Raw genomic sequence first — 20030 nt, 5'->3', positions numbered from 1 at the left:
CGGGGCCGCCACGCCTGACCACGCCGGGGAGCCAGGCCGAGGGACCGGGGCCGCCACGCCTGACCACGCCGGGGAGCCAGGCCGAGGGACCGGGTCCTCCAAGGGGAGGATACAGCAGGGCAGGAGCCCTGTGGTTGCCGCCGTCCGCCCCGCCGCCTCCACTGATGGTACTGTTGGGGCTCCGAGGACGTAGCCCTTGGAGGGGGGGGCTCTGTCAGGATTGCCTGCAGCTGGGCTCCACACCTGACTCCAATCCTGACGCCCCATAAATGCCGGATGTTTCCGCCCCTTCTAGGTCTCCGGCATTTTCATGAACTTCATTTGGCAACCGTGTGTATGTTTGTGATTTGAGTTCTGGCAATCGCCACACGCCTACGGGTTAGTTTGTGTTCCTTGTTTAAGTTAAATCGTTTTCGGCCACTGCGCCAGTCTTTATTTGTGTTTAGTGTTTGTTTATTAATAAAAACCCCTTCCCAGTATGTCAGACCTCTGCGCTTCCTTCCCCCGTAAGTCCGTAGTTGTGACAGTATTCTTGTTATATAAAGTATATTTGCACTTATCTTTTTATATTTTACATTATCTGGCCGCTTTAGCTAAATATGGTGATTGAAGAGAAACCTTCAGAATCTTTTTTCATTTTTATGGCAGCCATTATTTGAATTTCAAGACCATCAATATGATGATCTGCTGAATGGATGATCAGATCCATTAAATATCACAAAACGTTTGAACGAATGATAACAACTGCTTTTCACCTTCCAGTTGCATCCTGTTTTGCTGTTGAAACCATCCTGAAAAAAGTGAAAATGTTATTACTATCTTTATATACTGTATATAAATTATAATTAGGAACTTGTTTAGTTACTTTAACATTATTGTAATATGTAGCTAATTGGAATGAATATAAAGTATGTTTAAGCCCTACTTTTGTGAAAACCGCTCTTAAATGGTATTGCACTCAATGGTATTGAAAAAAAAAACAGTGGTGGGTGTTACCTGGGGTATGCATGGGTGTTTCCACCAGCCAGACTTCAAACTAGAATCTATATAAAGCACAGATGTGGTAGGTTCAGATGGTCTGCAGCCACATGTACTGAGTTCTGAAGATCTGAGTGTATTTGTTACATTACTGGGCTGTTGTACTGGTGATTTGTTTCTGTAATGTGAAGTGTATTTTCAACGGCACTGTATTCACGTTTAGACCTGTGTGTTGCTGCTTGAAGAAGTGGTGCTAATGTCTGTAGAACGCCGCATGTGTGCCCACAGATGTCTTCACCATGAATGTCACTGATGATGCAGATGATTCTCTGTACTGTTTCCCTCACCTGAGCGACTCTTGCTTACGAGCAGATAGATATCCCGTCACTAAAGCGATCATGTACACCTTTATGCTGGCGATCATCCTCGTGACCGTGTTCGGGAACCTGCTTGTCATCATGTCCATCTCTCACTTCAGGCAGCTGCAGTCCCCGACCAACTTCATCATCCTCTCGCTGGCGCTGGTGGACTGCTTGCTGGGCTGCTTGGTGTTGCCGTACAGCATGATGAGGTCTGTGGAGGGCTGCTGGTACTTGGGAGAGACAGTTTGCACGCTGCACTCGAGTCTCGACATGGGTCTCAGTGTGGCCTCCATGCTCCACGTTTCCTTAATTTCAGTCGATAGATACTGGGCCATCTGTGATCCTCTGAGGTATGGGGGTCATTCTACAGCACTGTTTGTGGCTGCTGGTACCAGCATTACCTGGCTGTTCTCCATTATGTTCAGTTTTGGGGTCGTGGCCTCCAAGGTGAATTTGGTGGGCATGGAGATGCTGGTCGAAAGCTTGTGTGTTGGCACCTGCGTTTTGCTTTTTAACAAACAGTGGGGCATCATAGCACCCCTTTTGACATTCTTCACTCCAGCAGCAGTGATGGTTTCACTCTACCTTAAGATCTTCTATGTGGCGAGAAGACATGCCCAGAGCATATCTGATAGACTTGTCACAACTGCCGTTTCAGATCAGAAAGAGAGGAAAGCTGCAAAAACCTTGAGTTTTGTTGTTGGCGTGTTTTTGCTGTGCTGGATGCCCTTTTTCATAACCACGATTATTGACCCTTTTCTTAACTTCTCAGCCCCAGCCAGTGTTTTTGATGCTCTTGTGTGGTTTGGTTACTTAAATTCCATGTGTAATCCTCTAATATATGGATTTTTCTACCCTCGCTTCCAGAGGGCATTTCATATCATCCTTTCAAGGCAAATCTTTAGACAAAATTCCTCAAACACAAAAATGGACACTGCTTAATTTTTTGGTTTGTTTTTAATTAATTGAAACATCTTGTATTATAAATACTGACATCTGGAAATGTTCAGATTAAATAGTTTTTTCCATATTTTTACTAATGGTTGGCTTGACTGTTTAGATTATACATGCAAACTGTACACTTTGTATTAAATTGTGATCTGACTTGATTGCATTTCTTTGTTATAGCTTCCAAATGCTGCATTGAGAGCTGAGGTGTAACATGAACTGTAACAATTTACTTTGCGTATGTTCATAACACATTAATAATCATTAATAAATGCACTCATTATTTTACATGAAATACATCTCCTCCTTTTATTTGGACAAGACAAAGACTGTTTGCTTTCATGGAGAATAAAGCAGATATCATAAACCTTCAAGTTCAGATCAGCTAGCAGAGCAGATGTTTTTACTAGTCTGGTGATTCAAAAAGGCAAGGCCCATGTAAAGCCTGAATAGATCTTTCCAACCACTAAAACAAATAAATCATTTAAGCCACAGTGGAAAAAACATGTCGATATGCTGGATTGCTCATTAGAATAAATTTTAATTGAAATAATACCTGCAGAATAATGAAAGTGGTAGGTCAAAATCATCCAGGATTGAGTGATCGGGCCTCGATTAGATGAACAAACTAGGTGTACATTATAGACAGGATGTTTCTTTAGGCAGTTTTATCTGTGGTAGGTGTGGAGAGGTGGGTGTTAACTGTAGACACTCAGAAATGACAATATATAAAGCGAAGTCAGGAGGCTCGGCCCACAGACAGGAGGAGAGTACTTTACTTGAAAAGCCTGACAGTTACTTCTCTCTGAATAGAAACAGCGATATGGGCAGTGATATGAATTTCACCAGAGATTCGGGAAATTCACTCTACTGTTTTCCTCATCTGAGAAACTCGTGCATGAGGGCGGAAAGGCACGTTGTCACTAAGGTGGTCATGTACTCCGTGTTGCTGGTCCTCATCCTTGTGACCGTGTTCGGGAACCTGTTTGTCATCATTTCCGTCTGTCTCTTCAAGCAGCTGCAGTCCCCGACCAACTTCATCATCCTCTCGCTGGCGCTCGCGGACTGCTTGCTGGGCTGCTTGGTGTTGCCGTACAGCATGATGAGGTCTGTGGAGGGCTGCTGGTACTTGGGAGAGACAGTTTGCACGCTGCACTCGAGTCTCGACATAGCGCTTTGCATCGCATCCATGCTTCACGTTTGCTTGATTTCGGGTGACAGGTACTGGGCCATCTGTGACCCTTTGCGATATGGGGGTCATTCAACGGCACTGTTTGTGACATGTAGCATCACCATTACTTGGATGTGCTCCATTGCGCTCAGCTTTGGACTGGTGGTTTCAAAAACAAATGTGTTGGGCATGGAGACGCTTGTGGAAAACTTGTGTGTTGGTGCCTGTGTTGTGCTTTTTAACCGACCATGGGGTGTCATAATACCTCTCATGACATTTTTCATCCCAGCAACAGTCATGGTTTCAATCTACCTGAAAATCTTTTATGTTGCACGAAGACATGTCCAGAGCATGAATTCCCAGGATTCATATCAGAGAGAGAAAAAAGCTTCAAAAACTTTGAGCTTCGTTGTTGGTGTGTTTCTGCTGTGCTGGCTGCCGGTTTTCTTCAACATCATTATTAACCCGTTTCTTAAGGTCCCGGCTCCAGTCATTATTTATGATGTTCTTGGGTGGGTTGCATATTTTAATTCTGTGTGCAACCCACTAATATATGGACTTTTCTATCCTCGTTTTCAGAAAGCTTTTAAAATCATCCTATTAAGATGCATTTTTAAACATAATTCCTCAAATACAAAAATTTCTCCTGCTTTATTTTGAGGACAAAAAAAAAAACAAGCACATCATTTTTAAAAGTGACATGCAATTGACTATTGTGAATTAAATAAAACCATGTGTGTAATACTATATGTGAGGTAACCAAAAATATATTTTAGCCAAGTGAGAAGTTGGGATAGTGACTGCTGTAACAGTAAAACATGTTTTTCATGAAGATATTAAAAGATTAAGATTTAAATTTGAAGCCCTTTACAACATCCAATACTAGACAATAAAATAATCATATCTCCTCATATGCAGGGCTGAAGTGCTCTCATGAAAATGTTGTGGCTGATTATGCTTTGTAATAGTGATCTTTAATAAAATGGTATTCCAAGTTATCTGACTTTACAATAAATGTTATAGCGTTCTAAACTGTATGAATCCAGTCCAGCGGTAGTATAAGGCCATTACTGAAAAGTGAGAGCAGGAAATTGTGTTTTTAAGACTCATGCGGCATAAACATAGAATATTAAAATAATGAGCATTTATTAGTCAGTACATCATTAGCTTTAAAGAGTACATTATTCATCTTGATGCACATTATTCATCTTGAACATAGGCTTAATTATTTGAAAAACAGGCCTCTGGCCTACTAGAATACATTTTGAAGACAGAAGCTATGAGACTACCTGGCACGATACCTCAAAACTATCCGTCAATTCAGTTTAAAAAATAAAAAGAGGCATTCTGGGATATACGTGTTGTCTACAAACATGTTTTGTGTGATTTTGTCTGAGGGTCATCAGTTATCTTTGGCCCTGGTGTTAAAACACAAGGTATGTGAGAATGCTTCAGGGAGATGAGCCATCATTGCAAATTGTGCCCAAGGGTTTGATTGTGTTGGGCTGTCTGTATCATAAAGACATCATTAAAATGAGCGTTTCCAAATGATCCACTCCCCGCGTCCCCAGAGACAGTGTGTGCATGACAGGGACAGGGACACAGAAAGGGTTGAAGAGGTTCGATGTCACCATTATATTTAATCTACTAATAAAGAAATTTTATATTTACTGAATTTAGCACAATATTTAGCAACTATGCTTTAGTCAGGTGCACATAATGAATATTTTCTTTTGGTCTGCAGCTCAAAAAGTGACCCACGCTAGGGCTTCTATCATAAAAGGCCAAGCTACAGAATTAGAAAATATGACATAGTAGGACATTAAAATGTATTTTTTGTATTCATAATACATGTATCCAATTAAAGTACAACATATGAGAAAATGCATTTAGCATCTAAAATGAATTATCATTTGATTATTTTTTAATTGCAACACGTCCGCATCAACATTATTAAAGCAGGAACACAGGCTTGCAATCACGTTAGCACATAAATAGGTTTTATGATGTTAAATGTAATAGCAGCTCTTTTATTTGACACAACACCAGCTAGCCTGTAAACGATACACCAAAGTTAAACTTCCACTTCAACATTGGCATCTAGAATGACTACAAGATAAACGTTTTGACGCACTCTGTGGCAGTTAGGAAGACTAAGATGGAGCCATTTTGAAGAATCCAATGAAACATATCTAGAATTTCTGTAGCACAAAAAAGTACAGAATGTTTCATGAATCTGGTTTCGCCTCGTTTTACCTTCATGGCTGCTTTGTTCACTATTGCCATCGTCAAAAGTCGCTTCTGTCACGGCCGTTTGGCATGGCGAGGCAGGTGATCTGAAATGATGACAAGATATGATGAGGAAGAAGGACACATCCGCACGACGCACGAAACGGGTTTAATCTGTGATGAACAGGACAGGGGTAACAAGTGAACAGGTAACATGTAACAATGACCCGAAGGTGAACAGACAAAAATAGGGCAGCTTTATACGATCAGACACAGGCGAACACGATCAGGAAACATTACACAGGACTAACGTGAAACGAGTAACCCCTTCCGGACCAGATCATGACAGCTTCATGAGATGCTCATTAAACTTCAGGACTGTTTTCTAAGTCGAGGTGGTGGAGAGAGGCCAAGAGTGTGAGATGCAGTCATCACAGCAAAAGCTCCCTGCATTGGAGAGACTCAAATGTTCAACTTTTTACCTAACTGTTTGTTATATTTTGTTTATAACATAATGTTGTGTGTTTTTTCATAGTCCTGTATCTTCAGTTTTGTTCTATAATATAAATGAGTAGGTGTACTGTATGCGCTTCTACCACTCCATCAATATATCTAAAGGGACTGCAGATTGCATAAATGATAATTCATTGTTTCAATATCGCAGGTAGAGTATGGTTTGGGCCATGTCATCCCCTAATTACACAGCACTGCTTATGCCAGACATGCATGTTTCAGTAAAGAACAGGGACAAATACGTAATCTGGTCAAGGTGTGGGTGTTACCCACCATGGACTGTAAAAAAAAATGCATATAAGGAAGATGATAGAGTGTCAGATGTCACACTCTGAGAGGAGGGGTGTGGGCGCATGTAACTGTTGGCTGGTTTTGTGCTATGGTATGACTGCATTGAAATATAATATGTTTTCACTGTGATTTGTTGCTGTGAAGCCTGACTTCATGATTTCATGGAAAGACTATTGATTGGTTCTATATGTATTTTCTGATCATGAATTTCACAGAAGAGTCAGATGATGTGCTTTACTGTTTCCCTGACCTTCGAGATTCCTGTCCGAGGGCACACAAGCAGACTATCATCAGGGTGGTCATGTACATGTTTATGCTGGCAACAATACTTGTGACCGTGTTCGGGAACCTGCTTGTCATCATTTCCATCTGCCACTTCAAGCAGCTGCAGTCCCCGACCAACTTCATCATCCTCTCGCTGGCTTGCGTGGACTGCTTTCTCGGCTCTCTGGTCCTGCCGTACAGCATGATGAGATCTGTGGAGGGCTGCTGGTACTTGGGACAGGCAGTGTGCACTTTGCACTCCGGTCTGGACATGACGCTCAGCGTTGCATCGATACTTCACCTATGCCTGGTTGCAGTTGACAGACACTGGGCCATATGTGATCCTTTGAGGTACGGCATTAAGGTGACAACATCCACTGTGGCCTGTGGCATTGGTATTATCTGGCTGTTCTCATTTACATTCAGCTTTTGTGTGCTCCTCTCCAAAGTGAATTTGGTGGGCATGGAGGCTTTCATTCAGAACGAATGTGTTGGAACCTGCCTTTTAATTTTCAACAAACAGTGGGGCGTCATTGTTAGCCTCGTGGCCTTTTTTGTCCCAGGGACAGTGATGTCTTTGCTCTACCTGAAGATCTTTTATGTCGCCAGGAGACACGCCCAGAGCATCTCTGACAGATTTACCGCACCCTCGGCTCCACAGGCCTCAGAGCAGAGAGAGAGAAAGGCTGCAAAGACCCTGGCGTTTGTGATGGGAGTGTTCCTTGTGTGCTGGCTACCATTTTTCATTACTACCATAGTCGACCCATTCCTTGGTTTCTCAACACCGTACAGTGTTTTTGATGCCCTTGTATGGTTTGGGTACTTTAATTCTACATGTAACCCTCTGATCTATGGGTTTTTCTATCCTCGTTTCCAAAAGGCTTTTAAAATGATCGTTTCAAGGTATGTTTTTTTCCACACTGCTGATTTCAAAGGTGTCACATTTTAATGTCCTTCCAGTTGCACAACCATAACCAGTTTGTATATCTGATGTGTCATTAATAATTAAATGAACCACTCTGTTTTCCATGTTCTGCTGATGTTGTTACATTTTGAAATAGATTTTAATGGCCCAATAAGACTTTCTGGAAGTCAGCCTGTACTTTTAACTCAAGTTAATAGAAGACCACACCGGGCCACAAAAGTCAATATAATAACATTGGAAATGTACATAGACATTTATATTGAGATATTTTCTGATATTTCTATTTATCTTTGAAAACAATGATTTCTTTTCTTTATTTCAGCCACATGTGGGTGTATTTTCCCAGGTTATATAAATGTTTGATTGGATGTCATATGACCATAGACATCCAAGGTACCAGGGGTTGCCATCTGCCACAGCTGGTGAAATTGTTCACACCCCTCCCATATATTTTTTCAGTTCTTCTGCTTTAGGTTGCATTGGTGTTTTTACCAAAAGACTGACATTTACTCAGCACATTAGCAATAAATCATGCTGAGGTAATTCTAATATTCAGTGAAGCTTTTAAGGCAAAAGTCTTGCATAAGTGAACAGGCATTCCATTGGAACTCAAGACTAATTGTTGCTGATAAAGTTTCTCTCTACATTTATGCAAATATTAAATATTTAACAGACATTTCCAGCAACCATAATCATTTAGAATATGTCTACACAAAAATACACTAATCAATTTTATATTAATGGAAAAACAATTGTTTTCTCTCAAACGCAAGAATCCATTTGAAGACAATTCCTCAGACATTTATATGTTTGACCTTAGCTAGGACAAGGACATAGAGACATACACATGGAAATCCACTGCTGCCACATTTTGTGAAATAAAAATATTCCACTGGACATAGACTGAAAGGACTTACCACTAATTGTGTGAAGTCTGAAAAACGCAATTAATGACCATACTGACAATTAATATAAATAATAAATTTTCTGACATATGTGTGGAATAACTAGTTTAATAAACTGGTACATGACCAGTAATATTCACATTTCCTTCTCTGCAGCTCAGAAAAAGTGACTCATAATAGAAAATGTGAAATAAATATTTTTCCCACACACCCTTGTCCCTCCTCCAATCTGGAAAAAGGCTTTACACCATATGGGCCTCCACCGGCAGAATAAAGTGAAAGTGAAGTGAATGTCATTGTGAAACACTGCAGCACAGCACATGGTGCACACAACGAAATGTGTCCTCTGCTTTTAACCCCTCAAGAATGTTTCTTCCTTCAGGCCATCAGACTCCTTTCTTCCCTCAGGCCATCAGACTCCTTTTATACAGCTCTTTCAGTATATAAAATAGTATAAACTGACTTATTCTTACAGACAACTGATTTTTAAGCTTGCATAATTAATTTAAAAGTTACAGTTCACTGACAGGTTTCTGGCCAGCACAGTGTTCCTGTTCAGTGCTTGAACATGTCATACCCAAAATAAACTAAATATATGCTCGGTTGGTCAGTTTGGACGGTTAATACCAGCGTCATTAGAGACAGATTGAATGTTAATATAATTACCAACCACAAGAAGTCAGACGCAGTGTTGATAAGACACTGGAAATTGAAACCAAAATGCTAAAAAGAATTCTGTAATATTTGTACTTGTCCTAATATTTAAGATGGGTACTCAGATAATGTGGAACATCATTTCATTTCAATGTATTTAAAAATGGGAAGGTTTCGCAGACATTTTAAAAACGGTTGCCTCTCACGATGTGAATTTTTTTTCTAATTTCAATGAAATTCAAGGCAAATCATTATCATAAGCCAGACATTCAAAGTTCAGTTTATATATGTTATGTTGAATAGAGCTCCAGGCTTAATGAAAATATTCATACAACAAACTAAATTTTAACTCTTAGTACTGTGCTTTCATGTGTTAAATTTAACAACACTTGTGTTTCTTTTAGACGAGTGACATTGTTGTCCCGTGAATCACATCTTTGTTCATTTTAGCTGCATATATTGGAATTGTATAAACATTATTGAAGTGTTGCTCAGTTTTGACATTGGTTTTAAATGAAATGTTTTACATTGAAATGTTTGGTGCATTAGTTTTGCCTGAATGCTTGTAGAGTTTTATAGTGGAAGTTCATTTTAACAAATGAGAGTAGTTTCCTGTGTCTCCTGCATCACAGGGCAAGTTTTCAAACTGCTTGTATGGCTTTTGTATGGCTTATGTCTAAAAGTGTGAAAAAATGTGAAAAGTGCATCCATATATTTACAAAAACAGAAATTGACTGGAAATTCTACAGAAATGGGTGCTGTGGAGCTGTGGCCTGTTTGCCAGTAACTCTGTGTCTCTCTTTTTACACCATCACCATCTCAAGACTCTGAAGCTACTTTAAGCTGCACCATAAACTTGAAACAAACTTGACCGTCAAACAACACTCCTCTGTTCCCCGTACATCTAATGGAACACGATGTCCTCCAGTTTATCAGTGGAAATTTCCTTTGATGTAATGTACAGTAAAGGCCAAAAGTTTAGACACACCTTCTCATTCAATGTGTTTTCTTTATTTTCATGACCATTTACATTGATAGATTCTCACTGAAGGCATCAAACCTATGAATGCACAAAAAAGTGGAGACCTGGCCTCCACAGTCTCCAGACCTGAACCCAATCGAGATGGTTTGGGGTGAGCTGGACCGCAGAGTGAAGGCAAAGGGGCCAACAAGTGCTAAACACCTCTGGGAACTCCTTCAAGACTGTTGGAAAACCATTTCAGGTGACGTCCTCTTGAAGCTCATCGAGAGAATGCCAAGAGTGTGCAACTAGCACAAACAACGGTTAATCAATTCCCAACACATACCCACATACAGACCCACAAAAAACACAAAGGGAGTAGGAGGAGGGGAAAAATGGCCATCACAGCAGATGTGCGGTGCCGGCAGGCCTGTGCCTTTCCCTCCCTGCGTTACAGGCACAATCAGGGAAGTTCTTTCCTCTAAAGGTATCTTCGGGACCCTTTATATGGACTGCCTTCCACAGGATTTGTTCTTTGGTTGCGTTTTGCAAAACCTTGAAACAAGTGTTTGTTGGTTCGTAGCCTGTTGCTTTGGCTTTCTGCCTTTAGGGGGCATCGAAACATATTTATTTTTGTAATTTATTAAATATTTCCTAATTCCACCCTGCCCCTGTGCACATAACTGCACATACATTTCATCAACTTCATTTCAATTACCAATACATGTAATAGCCCAGAATGGAAATTGAAAGCAACTACTTTATCAACTAATATTATGAAGGACAGAAATAATGAAATTGTGAGACTGAAACTAGTAAGCAATAAAACTGTGACTGAATAGAAATTCCCTGCCAAAAATGACGCCGTTTCACAGTGCACCATAAAGGATACAATGTTGGCAGCAGTAAAAGATCCAATGATTCCTAAAAGTGACACTGGGTGGGTGTTGCCTTGTGTGACATGGTGTGGGTGTTGCCTTCAGACACTGCATCTATATAAAGCAGTGGTTGAACATTCAGATAAAGCTATGAGCGATACTCAATTTTCAATATCTCACTATTTAGCTTTATTGTAGTAGTTATACATCTAATAATGTGACATTATTAGTTATCTTACGTATCTTGGTTGATGTACTTATCATGAATCTCACTGATGATGCAGATGATTCTCTGTATTGTTTTCCTCAACTGAGAGAGTCTTGCTTAAAAGCAGATAGACATCCTTTCACAAGGGCGATCATGTACACCTTTATGCTGGCGATCATCCTCGTGACCGTGTTCGGGAACCTGCTTGTCATCATGTCCATCTCTCACTTCAGGCAGCTGCAGTCCCCGACCAACTTCATCATCCTCTCGCTGGCGCTGGTGGACTGCTTGCTGGGCTGCTTGGTGTTGCCGTACAGCATGATGAGGTCTGTGGAGGGCTGCTGGTACTTGGGAGAGACAGTTTGCACGCTGCACTCGAGTCTCGACATGGGTCTCAGTGTTGCATCTTTGCTTCATGTTTGCTTGATTTCTGCTGACAGATACTGGGCCATCTGTTATCCTTTTCGGTATGGTGGCAATTCAACCGTGCTGTTCGTGGCCTTTGGGACCAGCATTACTTGGCTGTTTTCTATTATTCTAAGTTTTGGAGTGCTGTTCTCAAAAGTGAATTTGTTAGGTGTGGAAACAGTTTTTCTGAACTTGTGTGTTGGCGCCTGCGTTTTGATGTTTAACAAAGAATGGGGCATCATAGCACCTATTGTGACCTTCTTCCTTCCAGCAGCTGTGATGGTTTCGCTCTATCTCAAAATCTTCTATGTGGCAAGGAGACATGCCCAGAGCATATCTGATAGACATGGCGTGGATGCATCTCCCCAAATTTCTGATCAGAAAGAGAGAAAAGCTGCAAAAACCTTGAGTTTTGTTGTTGGTGTGTTTGTCCTGTGCTGGATGCCGTACTTTATAACCACTATTATGGACCCTTTTCTTAATTTCTCTGCTCCAACCGGTGTATTTGATGCTCTTGGGTGGTTTGGTTATTTTAATTCCACGTGTAATCCACTAATTTATGGGTTTTTCTATCCTCGCTTCCAAAAAGCTTTCAAAATGATCATGTCAAGATTAATCTTTAAACACGATTTTCTAAACAAAACATTTGATGCAGCGTAATTCCTGATTTTAGAGAACTGATTTTAAACATATGTTGTTCTGCTTTTGATATTGTAAATGTAACCGTGAGTGTGATATCTTGTTATTCAGGAATTGTTTTGTGACACTTAATAAAAAAAAATTTAATGGTGGTCATGCATGTTCTGTGTATTCCATTTGTGTGACGATGATAGTTTATTTTGGGGTTCTATTGAGGCCTTGAACATTGCGACTTTCACCTGTTACACAAGACTTACACTGCCTTGAAAAGCACATTTAAAAATGCTGGAAGCATCAGAAAGTGGAAATGTTGCAAGCACTTTGTCTGATTAAATGTCATGAAGGATAAACACGAGATTACATTTTTCTTGATCAACTGTAAAAATTGCCAATCATATCATATTTCCTTAATTTCCAAAATCTTCGCAGGAGCCAGTCATGTCGGTACACCTTGTTCACCGACTCAAATACAAAGGCAGTTGTGCTTTTTGCACATTATTGTTTAATGCACTATATATGGGGCAGGAGGAATGGGTTTGACTGGGATTGCTCCCACAAAAATGCAAATATGACTTAATTTAAAACCAAGCTGGTAAAGTTAATTTATTTAAACCTTTACATTATACTTTAGTTACGTTTACTTAGTTAAACCTTCACCCTGAAACATGGAGGGTTCAAGACGCTTAATAATATGAAGACTATTTAATAATGATTGAATACTGTAATTAATAATGATGGTGATATTACTCGTTACCAAGAGGTTGCAGGTTCACATCCTATCACTGAAGTCCCCTTGAGCAAGGTACTGTCCCCACACACTTTCAACAACAACAACATCAACCATAACATTTATTTCTTATATAGCCCAAAATTACATACAGTATGTCTGAATAGGCTTTGACAGGTCGTAGAGTTGTCACCCCCCCACACTTGACCCTTCTGCACACAAGTAAAAACCAATAAGAGAAAAAGGCCTATAGTTGTAGAGGTGGAGAAGTCCAAAGTGTAGTCCAGTGTCATGGTCTAGATTATGTGTCCATTATGATGCTACTGGTCCATTTGAAAATCCCTGAAGCTGTAGTTGTTATGGTTGTGGTGGCTGTGGTGACCCTCTGGTTCATTCCTGCTAAGTCCTTGTTTGGCAGTTTCCAGGAACCAGGATTTATCTGCTGGTCTTTTCATGGGTGTCTGCCAGTAGTATGTGCGCTTGATTAAGTGTCTCGGAGAAAACTTTCTCTCTGTATACTTTCATGGCTGCCCACTGCTCACTAAGGGTGATGGGTTTAATGCAAAGGACACATTTTGTTGTGTGCACTGTGTGCCATGCTTGCTGAGTATCCCAATGGCAATATTGGAACACGCTGAGTGAAGCTGGTGAGCTTGTGAAGCAGAGGGAAAATCAATAATATAGGTTGAGATTTTTCATCCTATAATTTGATCTGTAAATCTGTTTATTCTATAAATCTGTTTTATTAATCTGTCATGGCATTTTCAGGGAGGAAACATTTAGAAGTAATTTTGAACCACTGAGAGGTCCCTGCTGCTGGTGACTTTACTTCTGCAAAATAGGTTGGGTGAACAAAGCGAGTCATATGCAGGCCAAAGACCCTACAACAAACATCATCGACCAATTCACACTAAACCCAGGGTCCACCCAGGAACTTCATCATCATTAATATATTTATATCTTGTGTACATTTCTGTGTATCAGCCATGTTCTTTTTCTCACTCCATCGAGAACAGACATATGGGGACATCATGATTTTAGCCGTGTTTCCCAAACCTGGTTCTGGAGGAATGTTTTTTGTTCCTGCGCCCATGGCTGCCACACTCATTATTAGGCCATGAAGAAACACCTCAGCCTAATTAAGGTAGGGTTGGAGTGAGGAATTTTTGGAACATGTCCCTCCAGAACCAGGGTTGGGAGACTGATCTGTGAAAAACATGAAATCAAAACATGTTTTTGTGAAGTCTTTTCATGGAGCCTTGTGTCAAAACATTAGATATATGAGAATGCTTCAGAGAGATGAGTCTACGTGACAGAGGTGATAATGGTGCCCAGTGGATCGATCTTGCCATGGTGTTACCTGTTTCAACGTTGCCTCATTAAAAGGTTCCTTTCTAACCCCCTGAGGGAGTTTCTGTGTTGTCCTGTGTGTGTCATGCAGTCATCAGTCAGTCACAGTTACCTTGAACCTAAAATAAAAAAATTAATGATTTTAGTTGCACTTCATGTCAACTTATATTATTATGTTACTATATTATTACTAAAATAAGGCGGGTTTTATACTTGTGTACATACTTTATGTACACACATGCCCATTGCATGTTCTTGTGAACCTGAAAGGGGGTCCATCTCTGAATTACTTTTCCCAAGGATTCCTCCATTTCTCTATGTGAGTTTTCTCAGGAGTTGTTCCTTGTGTCCAGAGAGGGCCTAAGTATAATGGGTGTCATATGTAGCGGTTGTTAAGCCCACTCAGATATACTGCTTGTGACTTTGGGTTGTACAAAAAATAAATTGTTGTTGTTGTTACAAAATGATGTATTAGGCTTCCTATATGAACACAGTGTCCACTGGTTCTATATCAGTGGACCAACCCAACAATAGATGTATACTTCTAAAGATGTTTTAGTATACATAATCAAAAGGAATTTAATGTATAATATTAAGTGTAGTATGGCTCACAAGCCACATTTCATATGGCTCTTACATATATTAAAAAAAAAGGAGTTATCAAAATAATATTTGCAGATCAGGTCTTAGCGAACCAAATTAGCCATATTTAATGATTGAGGTCTTAATTAATTCTGTAAATGATAAGAGAATCTGCAAAATGCTGTCAATGTAAATATAATTTTAAAAGTCCAAGTGCAATGATGTGAAGTTTGAATGAATTGCACTATTTTTACAATACAATGGAGCAGTGTTGCTTCTAATGTGGTACCATTCAGATATGCAGACCCATAATACTAATGACTCCCCCTTCCCTCCTCTCTCCAACCCACTGACTTCTGTCTAAGAAGGTCACATTACTTATGCAACTGTTTATCCCAAACATGTGATCTACCATTCACAGATAAAAAGGTGGGCACTACTGGCTCAAACTGCCACTCAAGGACCACCAAGGACGCAAGGGATAAAATCCTGGTTTAGTGCCTCATCAGAGGTCTTTGCTTCAATGACAATAGCCGAAATTACCAAAAGACAATGGAGCTGGACGAGTTTTTTCAAACGAATGGAGCTCGTTTTTGCTATCCTGAAGCGAATGGTTCGTGTGTTAAAGGCATTTATGGTGACAGGCTGAAAGTAGCCCTCTACGTGATGTTTTTTTCTGGAATGGTAGTGACCATTTTGGGTAACTTGGTTGTTATTGTGTCAATAATGCATTTTAAACAGCTCCACACGCCAACAAACATGCTTGTGATGTCTCTGGCCGTGGCGGACCTATTGCTGGGTTTGACCGTGATGCCCTTCAGCACTCTGAGATCTGTGGAAGGATGCTGGTATTTTGGGGACAATGTTTGTACCCTGCACTCCAGCGTCGACATGTTCCTCACGTCCGCCTCAATTTACCACTTGGTTTTTATAGCCATTGATCGATATCAGGCAGTTTGCAACCCGCTTCTGTACCCGACCAGAGTGACCATTCGAACAGCTTGGCTTACGATAGCAGTGAGCTGGGTGACTGCTGCCGGGTATTCTTATGGGCTTGTCTACTCAAAGGCCAATGTGAATGGGTTAATGGAAATGCTCCAGTCAACATACTGTGTGGGTAGTTGCAACCTTCTATTCAATGCCGTGTGGGGAGCGCTGGACACTTCACTAACTTTTTTCCTGCCTTGTACTGTTATGATGGGCTTGTATGCAAAAATATTCTTGGTGGCAAAAGGACATGTTAAAAAAATCGGAGAACTCAGCCGTAGCATGAAAGTAAATGTGTCAGGCACAAGCTCGCAAAGTTCTGAGCGAAAGGCAGCAAAGACATTGGGAATTGTAGTTGGCGCTTTTATTTTTTGCTGGATGCCTTTCTTTGTGAATTCCATCATCGATCCGTTCATAAATTTTGGTACCCCTGCCATTCTCTTTGAGGCTTTCATCTGGCTGGGTTATTTTAATTCTACTTTAAATCCAATTATATATGGTCTCTTCTATCCATGGTTCAGAAAATCACTATATCTAATGTTCACATTTAAAATATTTAGCTCACAATCATCGGATTTAAACATATTCTCTTCTTAGTATTGACCTGTTCACTACATTGTCATAAAAGTAATCTATTTATTTACCATTACTCGTTTAATGTGTTTAGTAATTGCCACAATTACACTGAACATACAGAAGAATGGGAAAACCTGCATGAATTCATTATACCTATAAATACTTGGTTATAACCCATAACAATTAAAATAGTGTACCATTTACATTTGTATTTGATAAAATCATGAGAATCATGACTCCAGATTGCCTGATGGGGGTTTCATGATATTTGAGCGTTTTTCAAAACCATTGTTGTTAATCCATAATCATTTACAGAGAATAATGATGAACATGATGGTCTACACATAATTTCAGAGAATAAACAAAGTAACCTGTCAAAGAACTGCATTATGCCATGTTTCAAAAATGCCTTTTGTTAATTCAACATTTACTGCTATAAAATATCATAAAATTATTTAAGCAAACACTGCAACCCTGTGTATTATTACAAAATTAGAGTTCACATTACATACAGTTATGGTTTTTAAGATTCTACAGCACAGTGTATCCTCAATTGATGTTTCCATAACAAAAAAGGCTCCCATTTTTACTGGAAAAAACTTGACATTTTATATAGGCACACATTTGTTTGTTTGTTACATATTACACCACATCAGTGGACATCAAATGTACACTTTTTCTGCACTGACTAATATATGAACTTTACATCATAATGTGTAGGGCTGATTATTAACTATTTAGACATACGGTTACAGTTTAGACATACGGTCTACAGACATAGTAAAATGAATTCTTTGTACATTCCTTGTGTTTCATCAATAAAGTTGATTGTGGACGATTGTGCACCCTAAGACCTCATGATTCTGGGCTACCCCTGGATGAGTCTCCACAACCCATAGGTCCATTGGAAGGACGGCACCTTGGTGTTGGATGGCCCCCAGTACCTGAGCAACACACGGCAGTTCCCACAACCCACAGCCAAGCCACAGTACCATACTTCCAACCAAGCCATACCCCTGCTCAGTGCCACTCCTCCAGCCAAACAACACCCTTGCCAACTACCATGACCACATCCCTTGCCAACTACCATGTCCCTTGCCAAGCCAGGCCCCTTACTCAGTACCACACTTTGAGCCATGGCGAGACAAATGTTTACTCTCGCCCCAGGGGACCACTATGGACCCAACCAAGGTGACAGAGGTCTTGGGCTGGCTTATCCCAATGATGGTGTGCTAGCTACAACAGCTCCTGAGGTTCCCCTGACTGCGTTGGGACTCCCCCACCGAAGAGCTGGCCCTGGAAGCATTGGTTGGAGAGGGCGGAGCACCTGTTCATGGTGATCACCAACAACCTGTCCTACCAGCCAGGTATGAAAAATGCCAAGGCCAAGGCCCTCTCACGTTGTTATGTCCCAGACGTCTTGTTAAAATTTGCATCTTTAATTGTCTACAGCTAGCATTAGACTAATGCGCTACAATTGCATTTAAAACAAATTATTAACTGATTAACATTAAAGTATTGACATATACATAGGGATCCCCGCTTATTTAGCTGTAAATACATTTCATGTCCAGTCCAACAAAAATCTGAATTCTTGGTCGTAGAGCAGAGAACAGCAATCAGTGTGAATCTGGTAGCAATATTCTTGATGTCTTAATACACTGGCAGCAGTGATTAATAATGTGATTTCATGAAGGCAGGAGTTATGACATATCTTCCTCCACCCCACCCCACTCATTATTAATCTGTGAATGTCGTTAGAGTAGGACTACCCTTTTCCCCAAACATGTGATCTTCTGGCATTCATCAATATAAAGATGGACACTCTGGTTCAAACTGTCATTTGACAAGAGCTTCAATATTCAGCAAGTTGCCTTGGAATGGATAATTTTTTTTGGTCTTTGCTTTAATGACAATGCAACAAAAATAGATGACAATGGGACTGGAGGATTTTATCAGAACTGATGGGGATCAGTTTTGCTATCCTGAATCTAATAGCTCGTGTGCTAAAAGCATTTATGGTCATGGGCTGAAAGTAGCCCTGTACATCATGTTTTTTACTGGAACTACTGTGACAATTTTCGGTAACCTGGTTGTAATTGTGTCAATAATGCATTTTAAGAAACTTCACACTCCAACAAACATGCTTGTGATGTCGCTGGGTGTTGCAGACTTGCTGCTGGGGTTGCTGGTCATGCCCTTCAGCACTGTGAGAACTGTGGAAGGATGCTGGTACCTAGGAGAGGGATTTTGCTCCCTTCATTCGGGCTTTGACATGTTCCTCACGTCTGCTTCAATCTACCACCTGATCTTTATTGCCATAGATCGATATCAGGCAATTTGCAGTCCACTTCTGTATACGACGAGAGTCACCATACGCACAGCTTGGCTCATGATTGCAATAAGCTGGACTTTTGCTTCTCTCTATGGTTTTGGACTAGTCTTCTCCAAGGTGAATGAAAAAGACCTTAAGGAAACATTCCAGTCAGTGTACTGTTTGGGTAGTTGCAACCTTATGTTCAATGAGGTGTTTGGGGTGCTGGACACTTCATTAACCTTTTTTCTGCCCTGCTCTGTTATGATCGGCTTGTATGCCAAAATATTTCTGGTGGCAAAAGGACATGTTAAGAAAATTGGAGAGGCCAAACACAACCTACAATTAAATGGGTCGGGGACATTGTCCCAGAGTTCAGAACGTAAAGCGGCAAAAACTCTTGGAATTGTAGTTGGTGCTTTTATTCTTTGCTGGATGCCTTTCTGTACAAATTCTGTAATTGATCCTTTTACAGATTTTGGCACTCCTCCTGTTGTCTTTGACACATTTGTCTGGCTGGGATATTTTAATTCAACATTAAATCCAATTATTTACGGTCTCTTCTATCCATGGTTCAGAAAATCTCTCCACCTTATGGTCACTTTCAAAATATTCAATGCACATTCATCTAAATTAAATATAATCTCATCCTAAACAGGAAGCAGGAAAAGTGAAGTTTAAGGAAAAAAAGCTTCGTCAGCTCTTATAATAAAGATGCAATATACAATATTATTTGAGTGCAATTAAAGTAGAAACACACTTTTTATGCCTTCTTTGTGTGTATGAGCACAAATATTTGACGGTCATAAATAATTGTAACTCATTAATGGTGTTTAGGAAAGGTTTGTATTAGCATAAAATGAAAAAAAAAAAAAAATCTTATTTGAACATATCCTCATTGCTGGTCGTTGATGGACATCAACAGCTTCCCCCTGCTCTGCTTGCAGCTATAATTATATTCACATTAGGTACTGCTGTGCATTAGGCCCAGTGGGCCACTTTGCCTTTATGCCATCTTGCCTTTATACTTTGTTGTATTAATATTTTTTTTTTTATTCCTTTCATGTTGGAATGACAATAAAGCATCCTGAACTTGTTCAAAATGGTTAAACACAGTCTCTCACTTGCACTATAAACACTAAACTCCATGCATTGTTCAT

General features: G+C 40.2%; 6 protein-coding genes across 6 annotated transcripts; all 6 read left to right on the top strand.

The window, feature by feature from the left end:
- Nucleotides 1-1274: 1274 nt before the first annotated feature.
- On the top strand, nucleotides 1275-2282 carry LOC114763684 (trace amine-associated receptor 13c-like). Its single transcript, XM_028953443.1, has one exon. The coding sequence runs from the start codon at nucleotides 1278-1280 to the stop codon at nucleotides 2280-2282; it is 1005 nt and encodes a 334-aa protein (XP_028809276.1). The 5' UTR covers nucleotides 1275-1277.
- Nucleotides 2283-3123: 841 nt separating this feature from the next.
- LOC114763682 (trace amine-associated receptor 13c-like) lies at nucleotides 3124-5165 on the top strand. The gene is made up of 2 exons (XM_028953442.1): nucleotides 3124-4058; nucleotides 5108-5165. Exons 1-2 carry the CDS (start codon nucleotides 3124-3126, stop codon nucleotides 5163-5165), a joined length of 993 nt encoding a protein of 330 aa, XP_028809275.1.
- A 554-nt stretch (nucleotides 5166-5719) lies between these two features.
- LOC114763681 (trace amine-associated receptor 4-like) lies at nucleotides 5720-8876 on the top strand. The gene is made up of 4 exons (XM_028953441.1): nucleotides 5720-5786; nucleotides 5829-5855; nucleotides 6711-7685; nucleotides 8791-8876. The coding sequence occupies exons 1-4, from the start codon at nucleotides 5720-5722 to the stop codon at nucleotides 8874-8876; spliced, it is 1155 nt and encodes a 384-aa protein (XP_028809274.1).
- Nucleotides 8877-11369: 2493 nt separating this feature from the next.
- LOC114763680 (trace amine-associated receptor 4-like) lies at nucleotides 11370-12355 on the top strand. The gene has a single exon (XM_028953440.1). It carries the CDS (start codon nucleotides 11441-11443, stop codon nucleotides 12353-12355), a length of 915 nt encoding a protein of 304 aa, XP_028809273.1. The 5' UTR covers nucleotides 11370-11440.
- Nucleotides 12356-15458: 3103 nt separating this feature from the next.
- Nucleotides 15459-16577, top strand: LOC114763679 (trace amine-associated receptor 13c-like). The gene has a single exon (XM_028953439.1). It carries the CDS (start codon nucleotides 15546-15548, stop codon nucleotides 16575-16577), a length of 1032 nt encoding a protein of 343 aa, XP_028809272.1. The 5' UTR covers nucleotides 15459-15545.
- Nucleotides 16578-18441: 1864 nt separating this feature from the next.
- On the top strand, nucleotides 18442-19582 carry LOC114763746 (trace amine-associated receptor 13c-like). The gene has a single exon (XM_028953499.1). It carries the CDS (start codon nucleotides 18487-18489, stop codon nucleotides 19522-19524), a length of 1038 nt encoding a protein of 345 aa, XP_028809332.1. The 5' UTR covers nucleotides 18442-18486; the 3' UTR covers nucleotides 19525-19582.
- The last annotated feature ends 448 nt before the right edge of the window (nucleotides 19583-20030 follow it).

This window comes from Denticeps clupeoides, chromosome 14 (assembly GCF_900700375.1).
Source record: "Denticeps clupeoides chromosome 14, fDenClu1.1, whole genome shotgun sequence".
NCBI classification, from domain to species: domain Eukaryota; kingdom Metazoa; phylum Chordata; class Actinopteri; order Clupeiformes; family Denticipitidae; genus Denticeps; species Denticeps clupeoides.
The sequence above is the reverse complement of the archived record's forward strand: the minus strand, read 5'-3'. Positions and strand labels throughout refer to the sequence as shown.

Bases quoted from the DNA above. Each gene is read 5' to 3' on its own strand.
- LOC114763682 (XM_028953442.1), top strand. From the start codon at position 3,124: ATGAATTTCACCAGAGATTCGGGAAATTCACTCTACTGTTTTCCTCAT. The intron at 4,059-5,107 runs ATTAAGATGCAT...TATTTAATCTAC, and splicing joins AAAGCTTTTAAAATCATCCT to TAATAAAGAAATTTTATATT.
- LOC114763681 (XM_028953441.1), top strand. From the start codon at position 5,720: ATGGCTGCTTTGTTCACTATTGCCATCGTCAAAAGTCGCTTCTGTCAC. The intron at 5,787-5,828 runs GCAGGTGATCTG...ATGAGGAAGAAG, and splicing joins CGGCCGTTTGGCATGGCGAG to GACACATCCGCACGACGCAC. The intron at 5,856-6,710 runs GTTTAATCTGTG...ATTTCACAGAAG, and splicing joins CCGCACGACGCACGAAACGG to AGTCAGATGATGTGCTTTAC.
- LOC114763679 (XM_028953439.1), top strand. From the start codon at position 15,546: ATGGAGCTGGACGAGTTTTTTCAAACGAATGGAGCTCGTTTTTGCTAT.
- LOC114763680 (XM_028953440.1), top strand. From the start codon at position 11,441: ATGTACACCTTTATGCTGGCGATCATCCTCGTGACCGTGTTCGGGAAC.
- LOC114763746 (XM_028953499.1), top strand. From the start codon at position 18,487: ATGACAATGGGACTGGAGGATTTTATCAGAACTGATGGGGATCAGTTT.
- LOC114763684 (XM_028953443.1), top strand. From the start codon at position 1,278: ATGAATGTCACTGATGATGCAGATGATTCTCTGTACTGTTTCCCTCAC.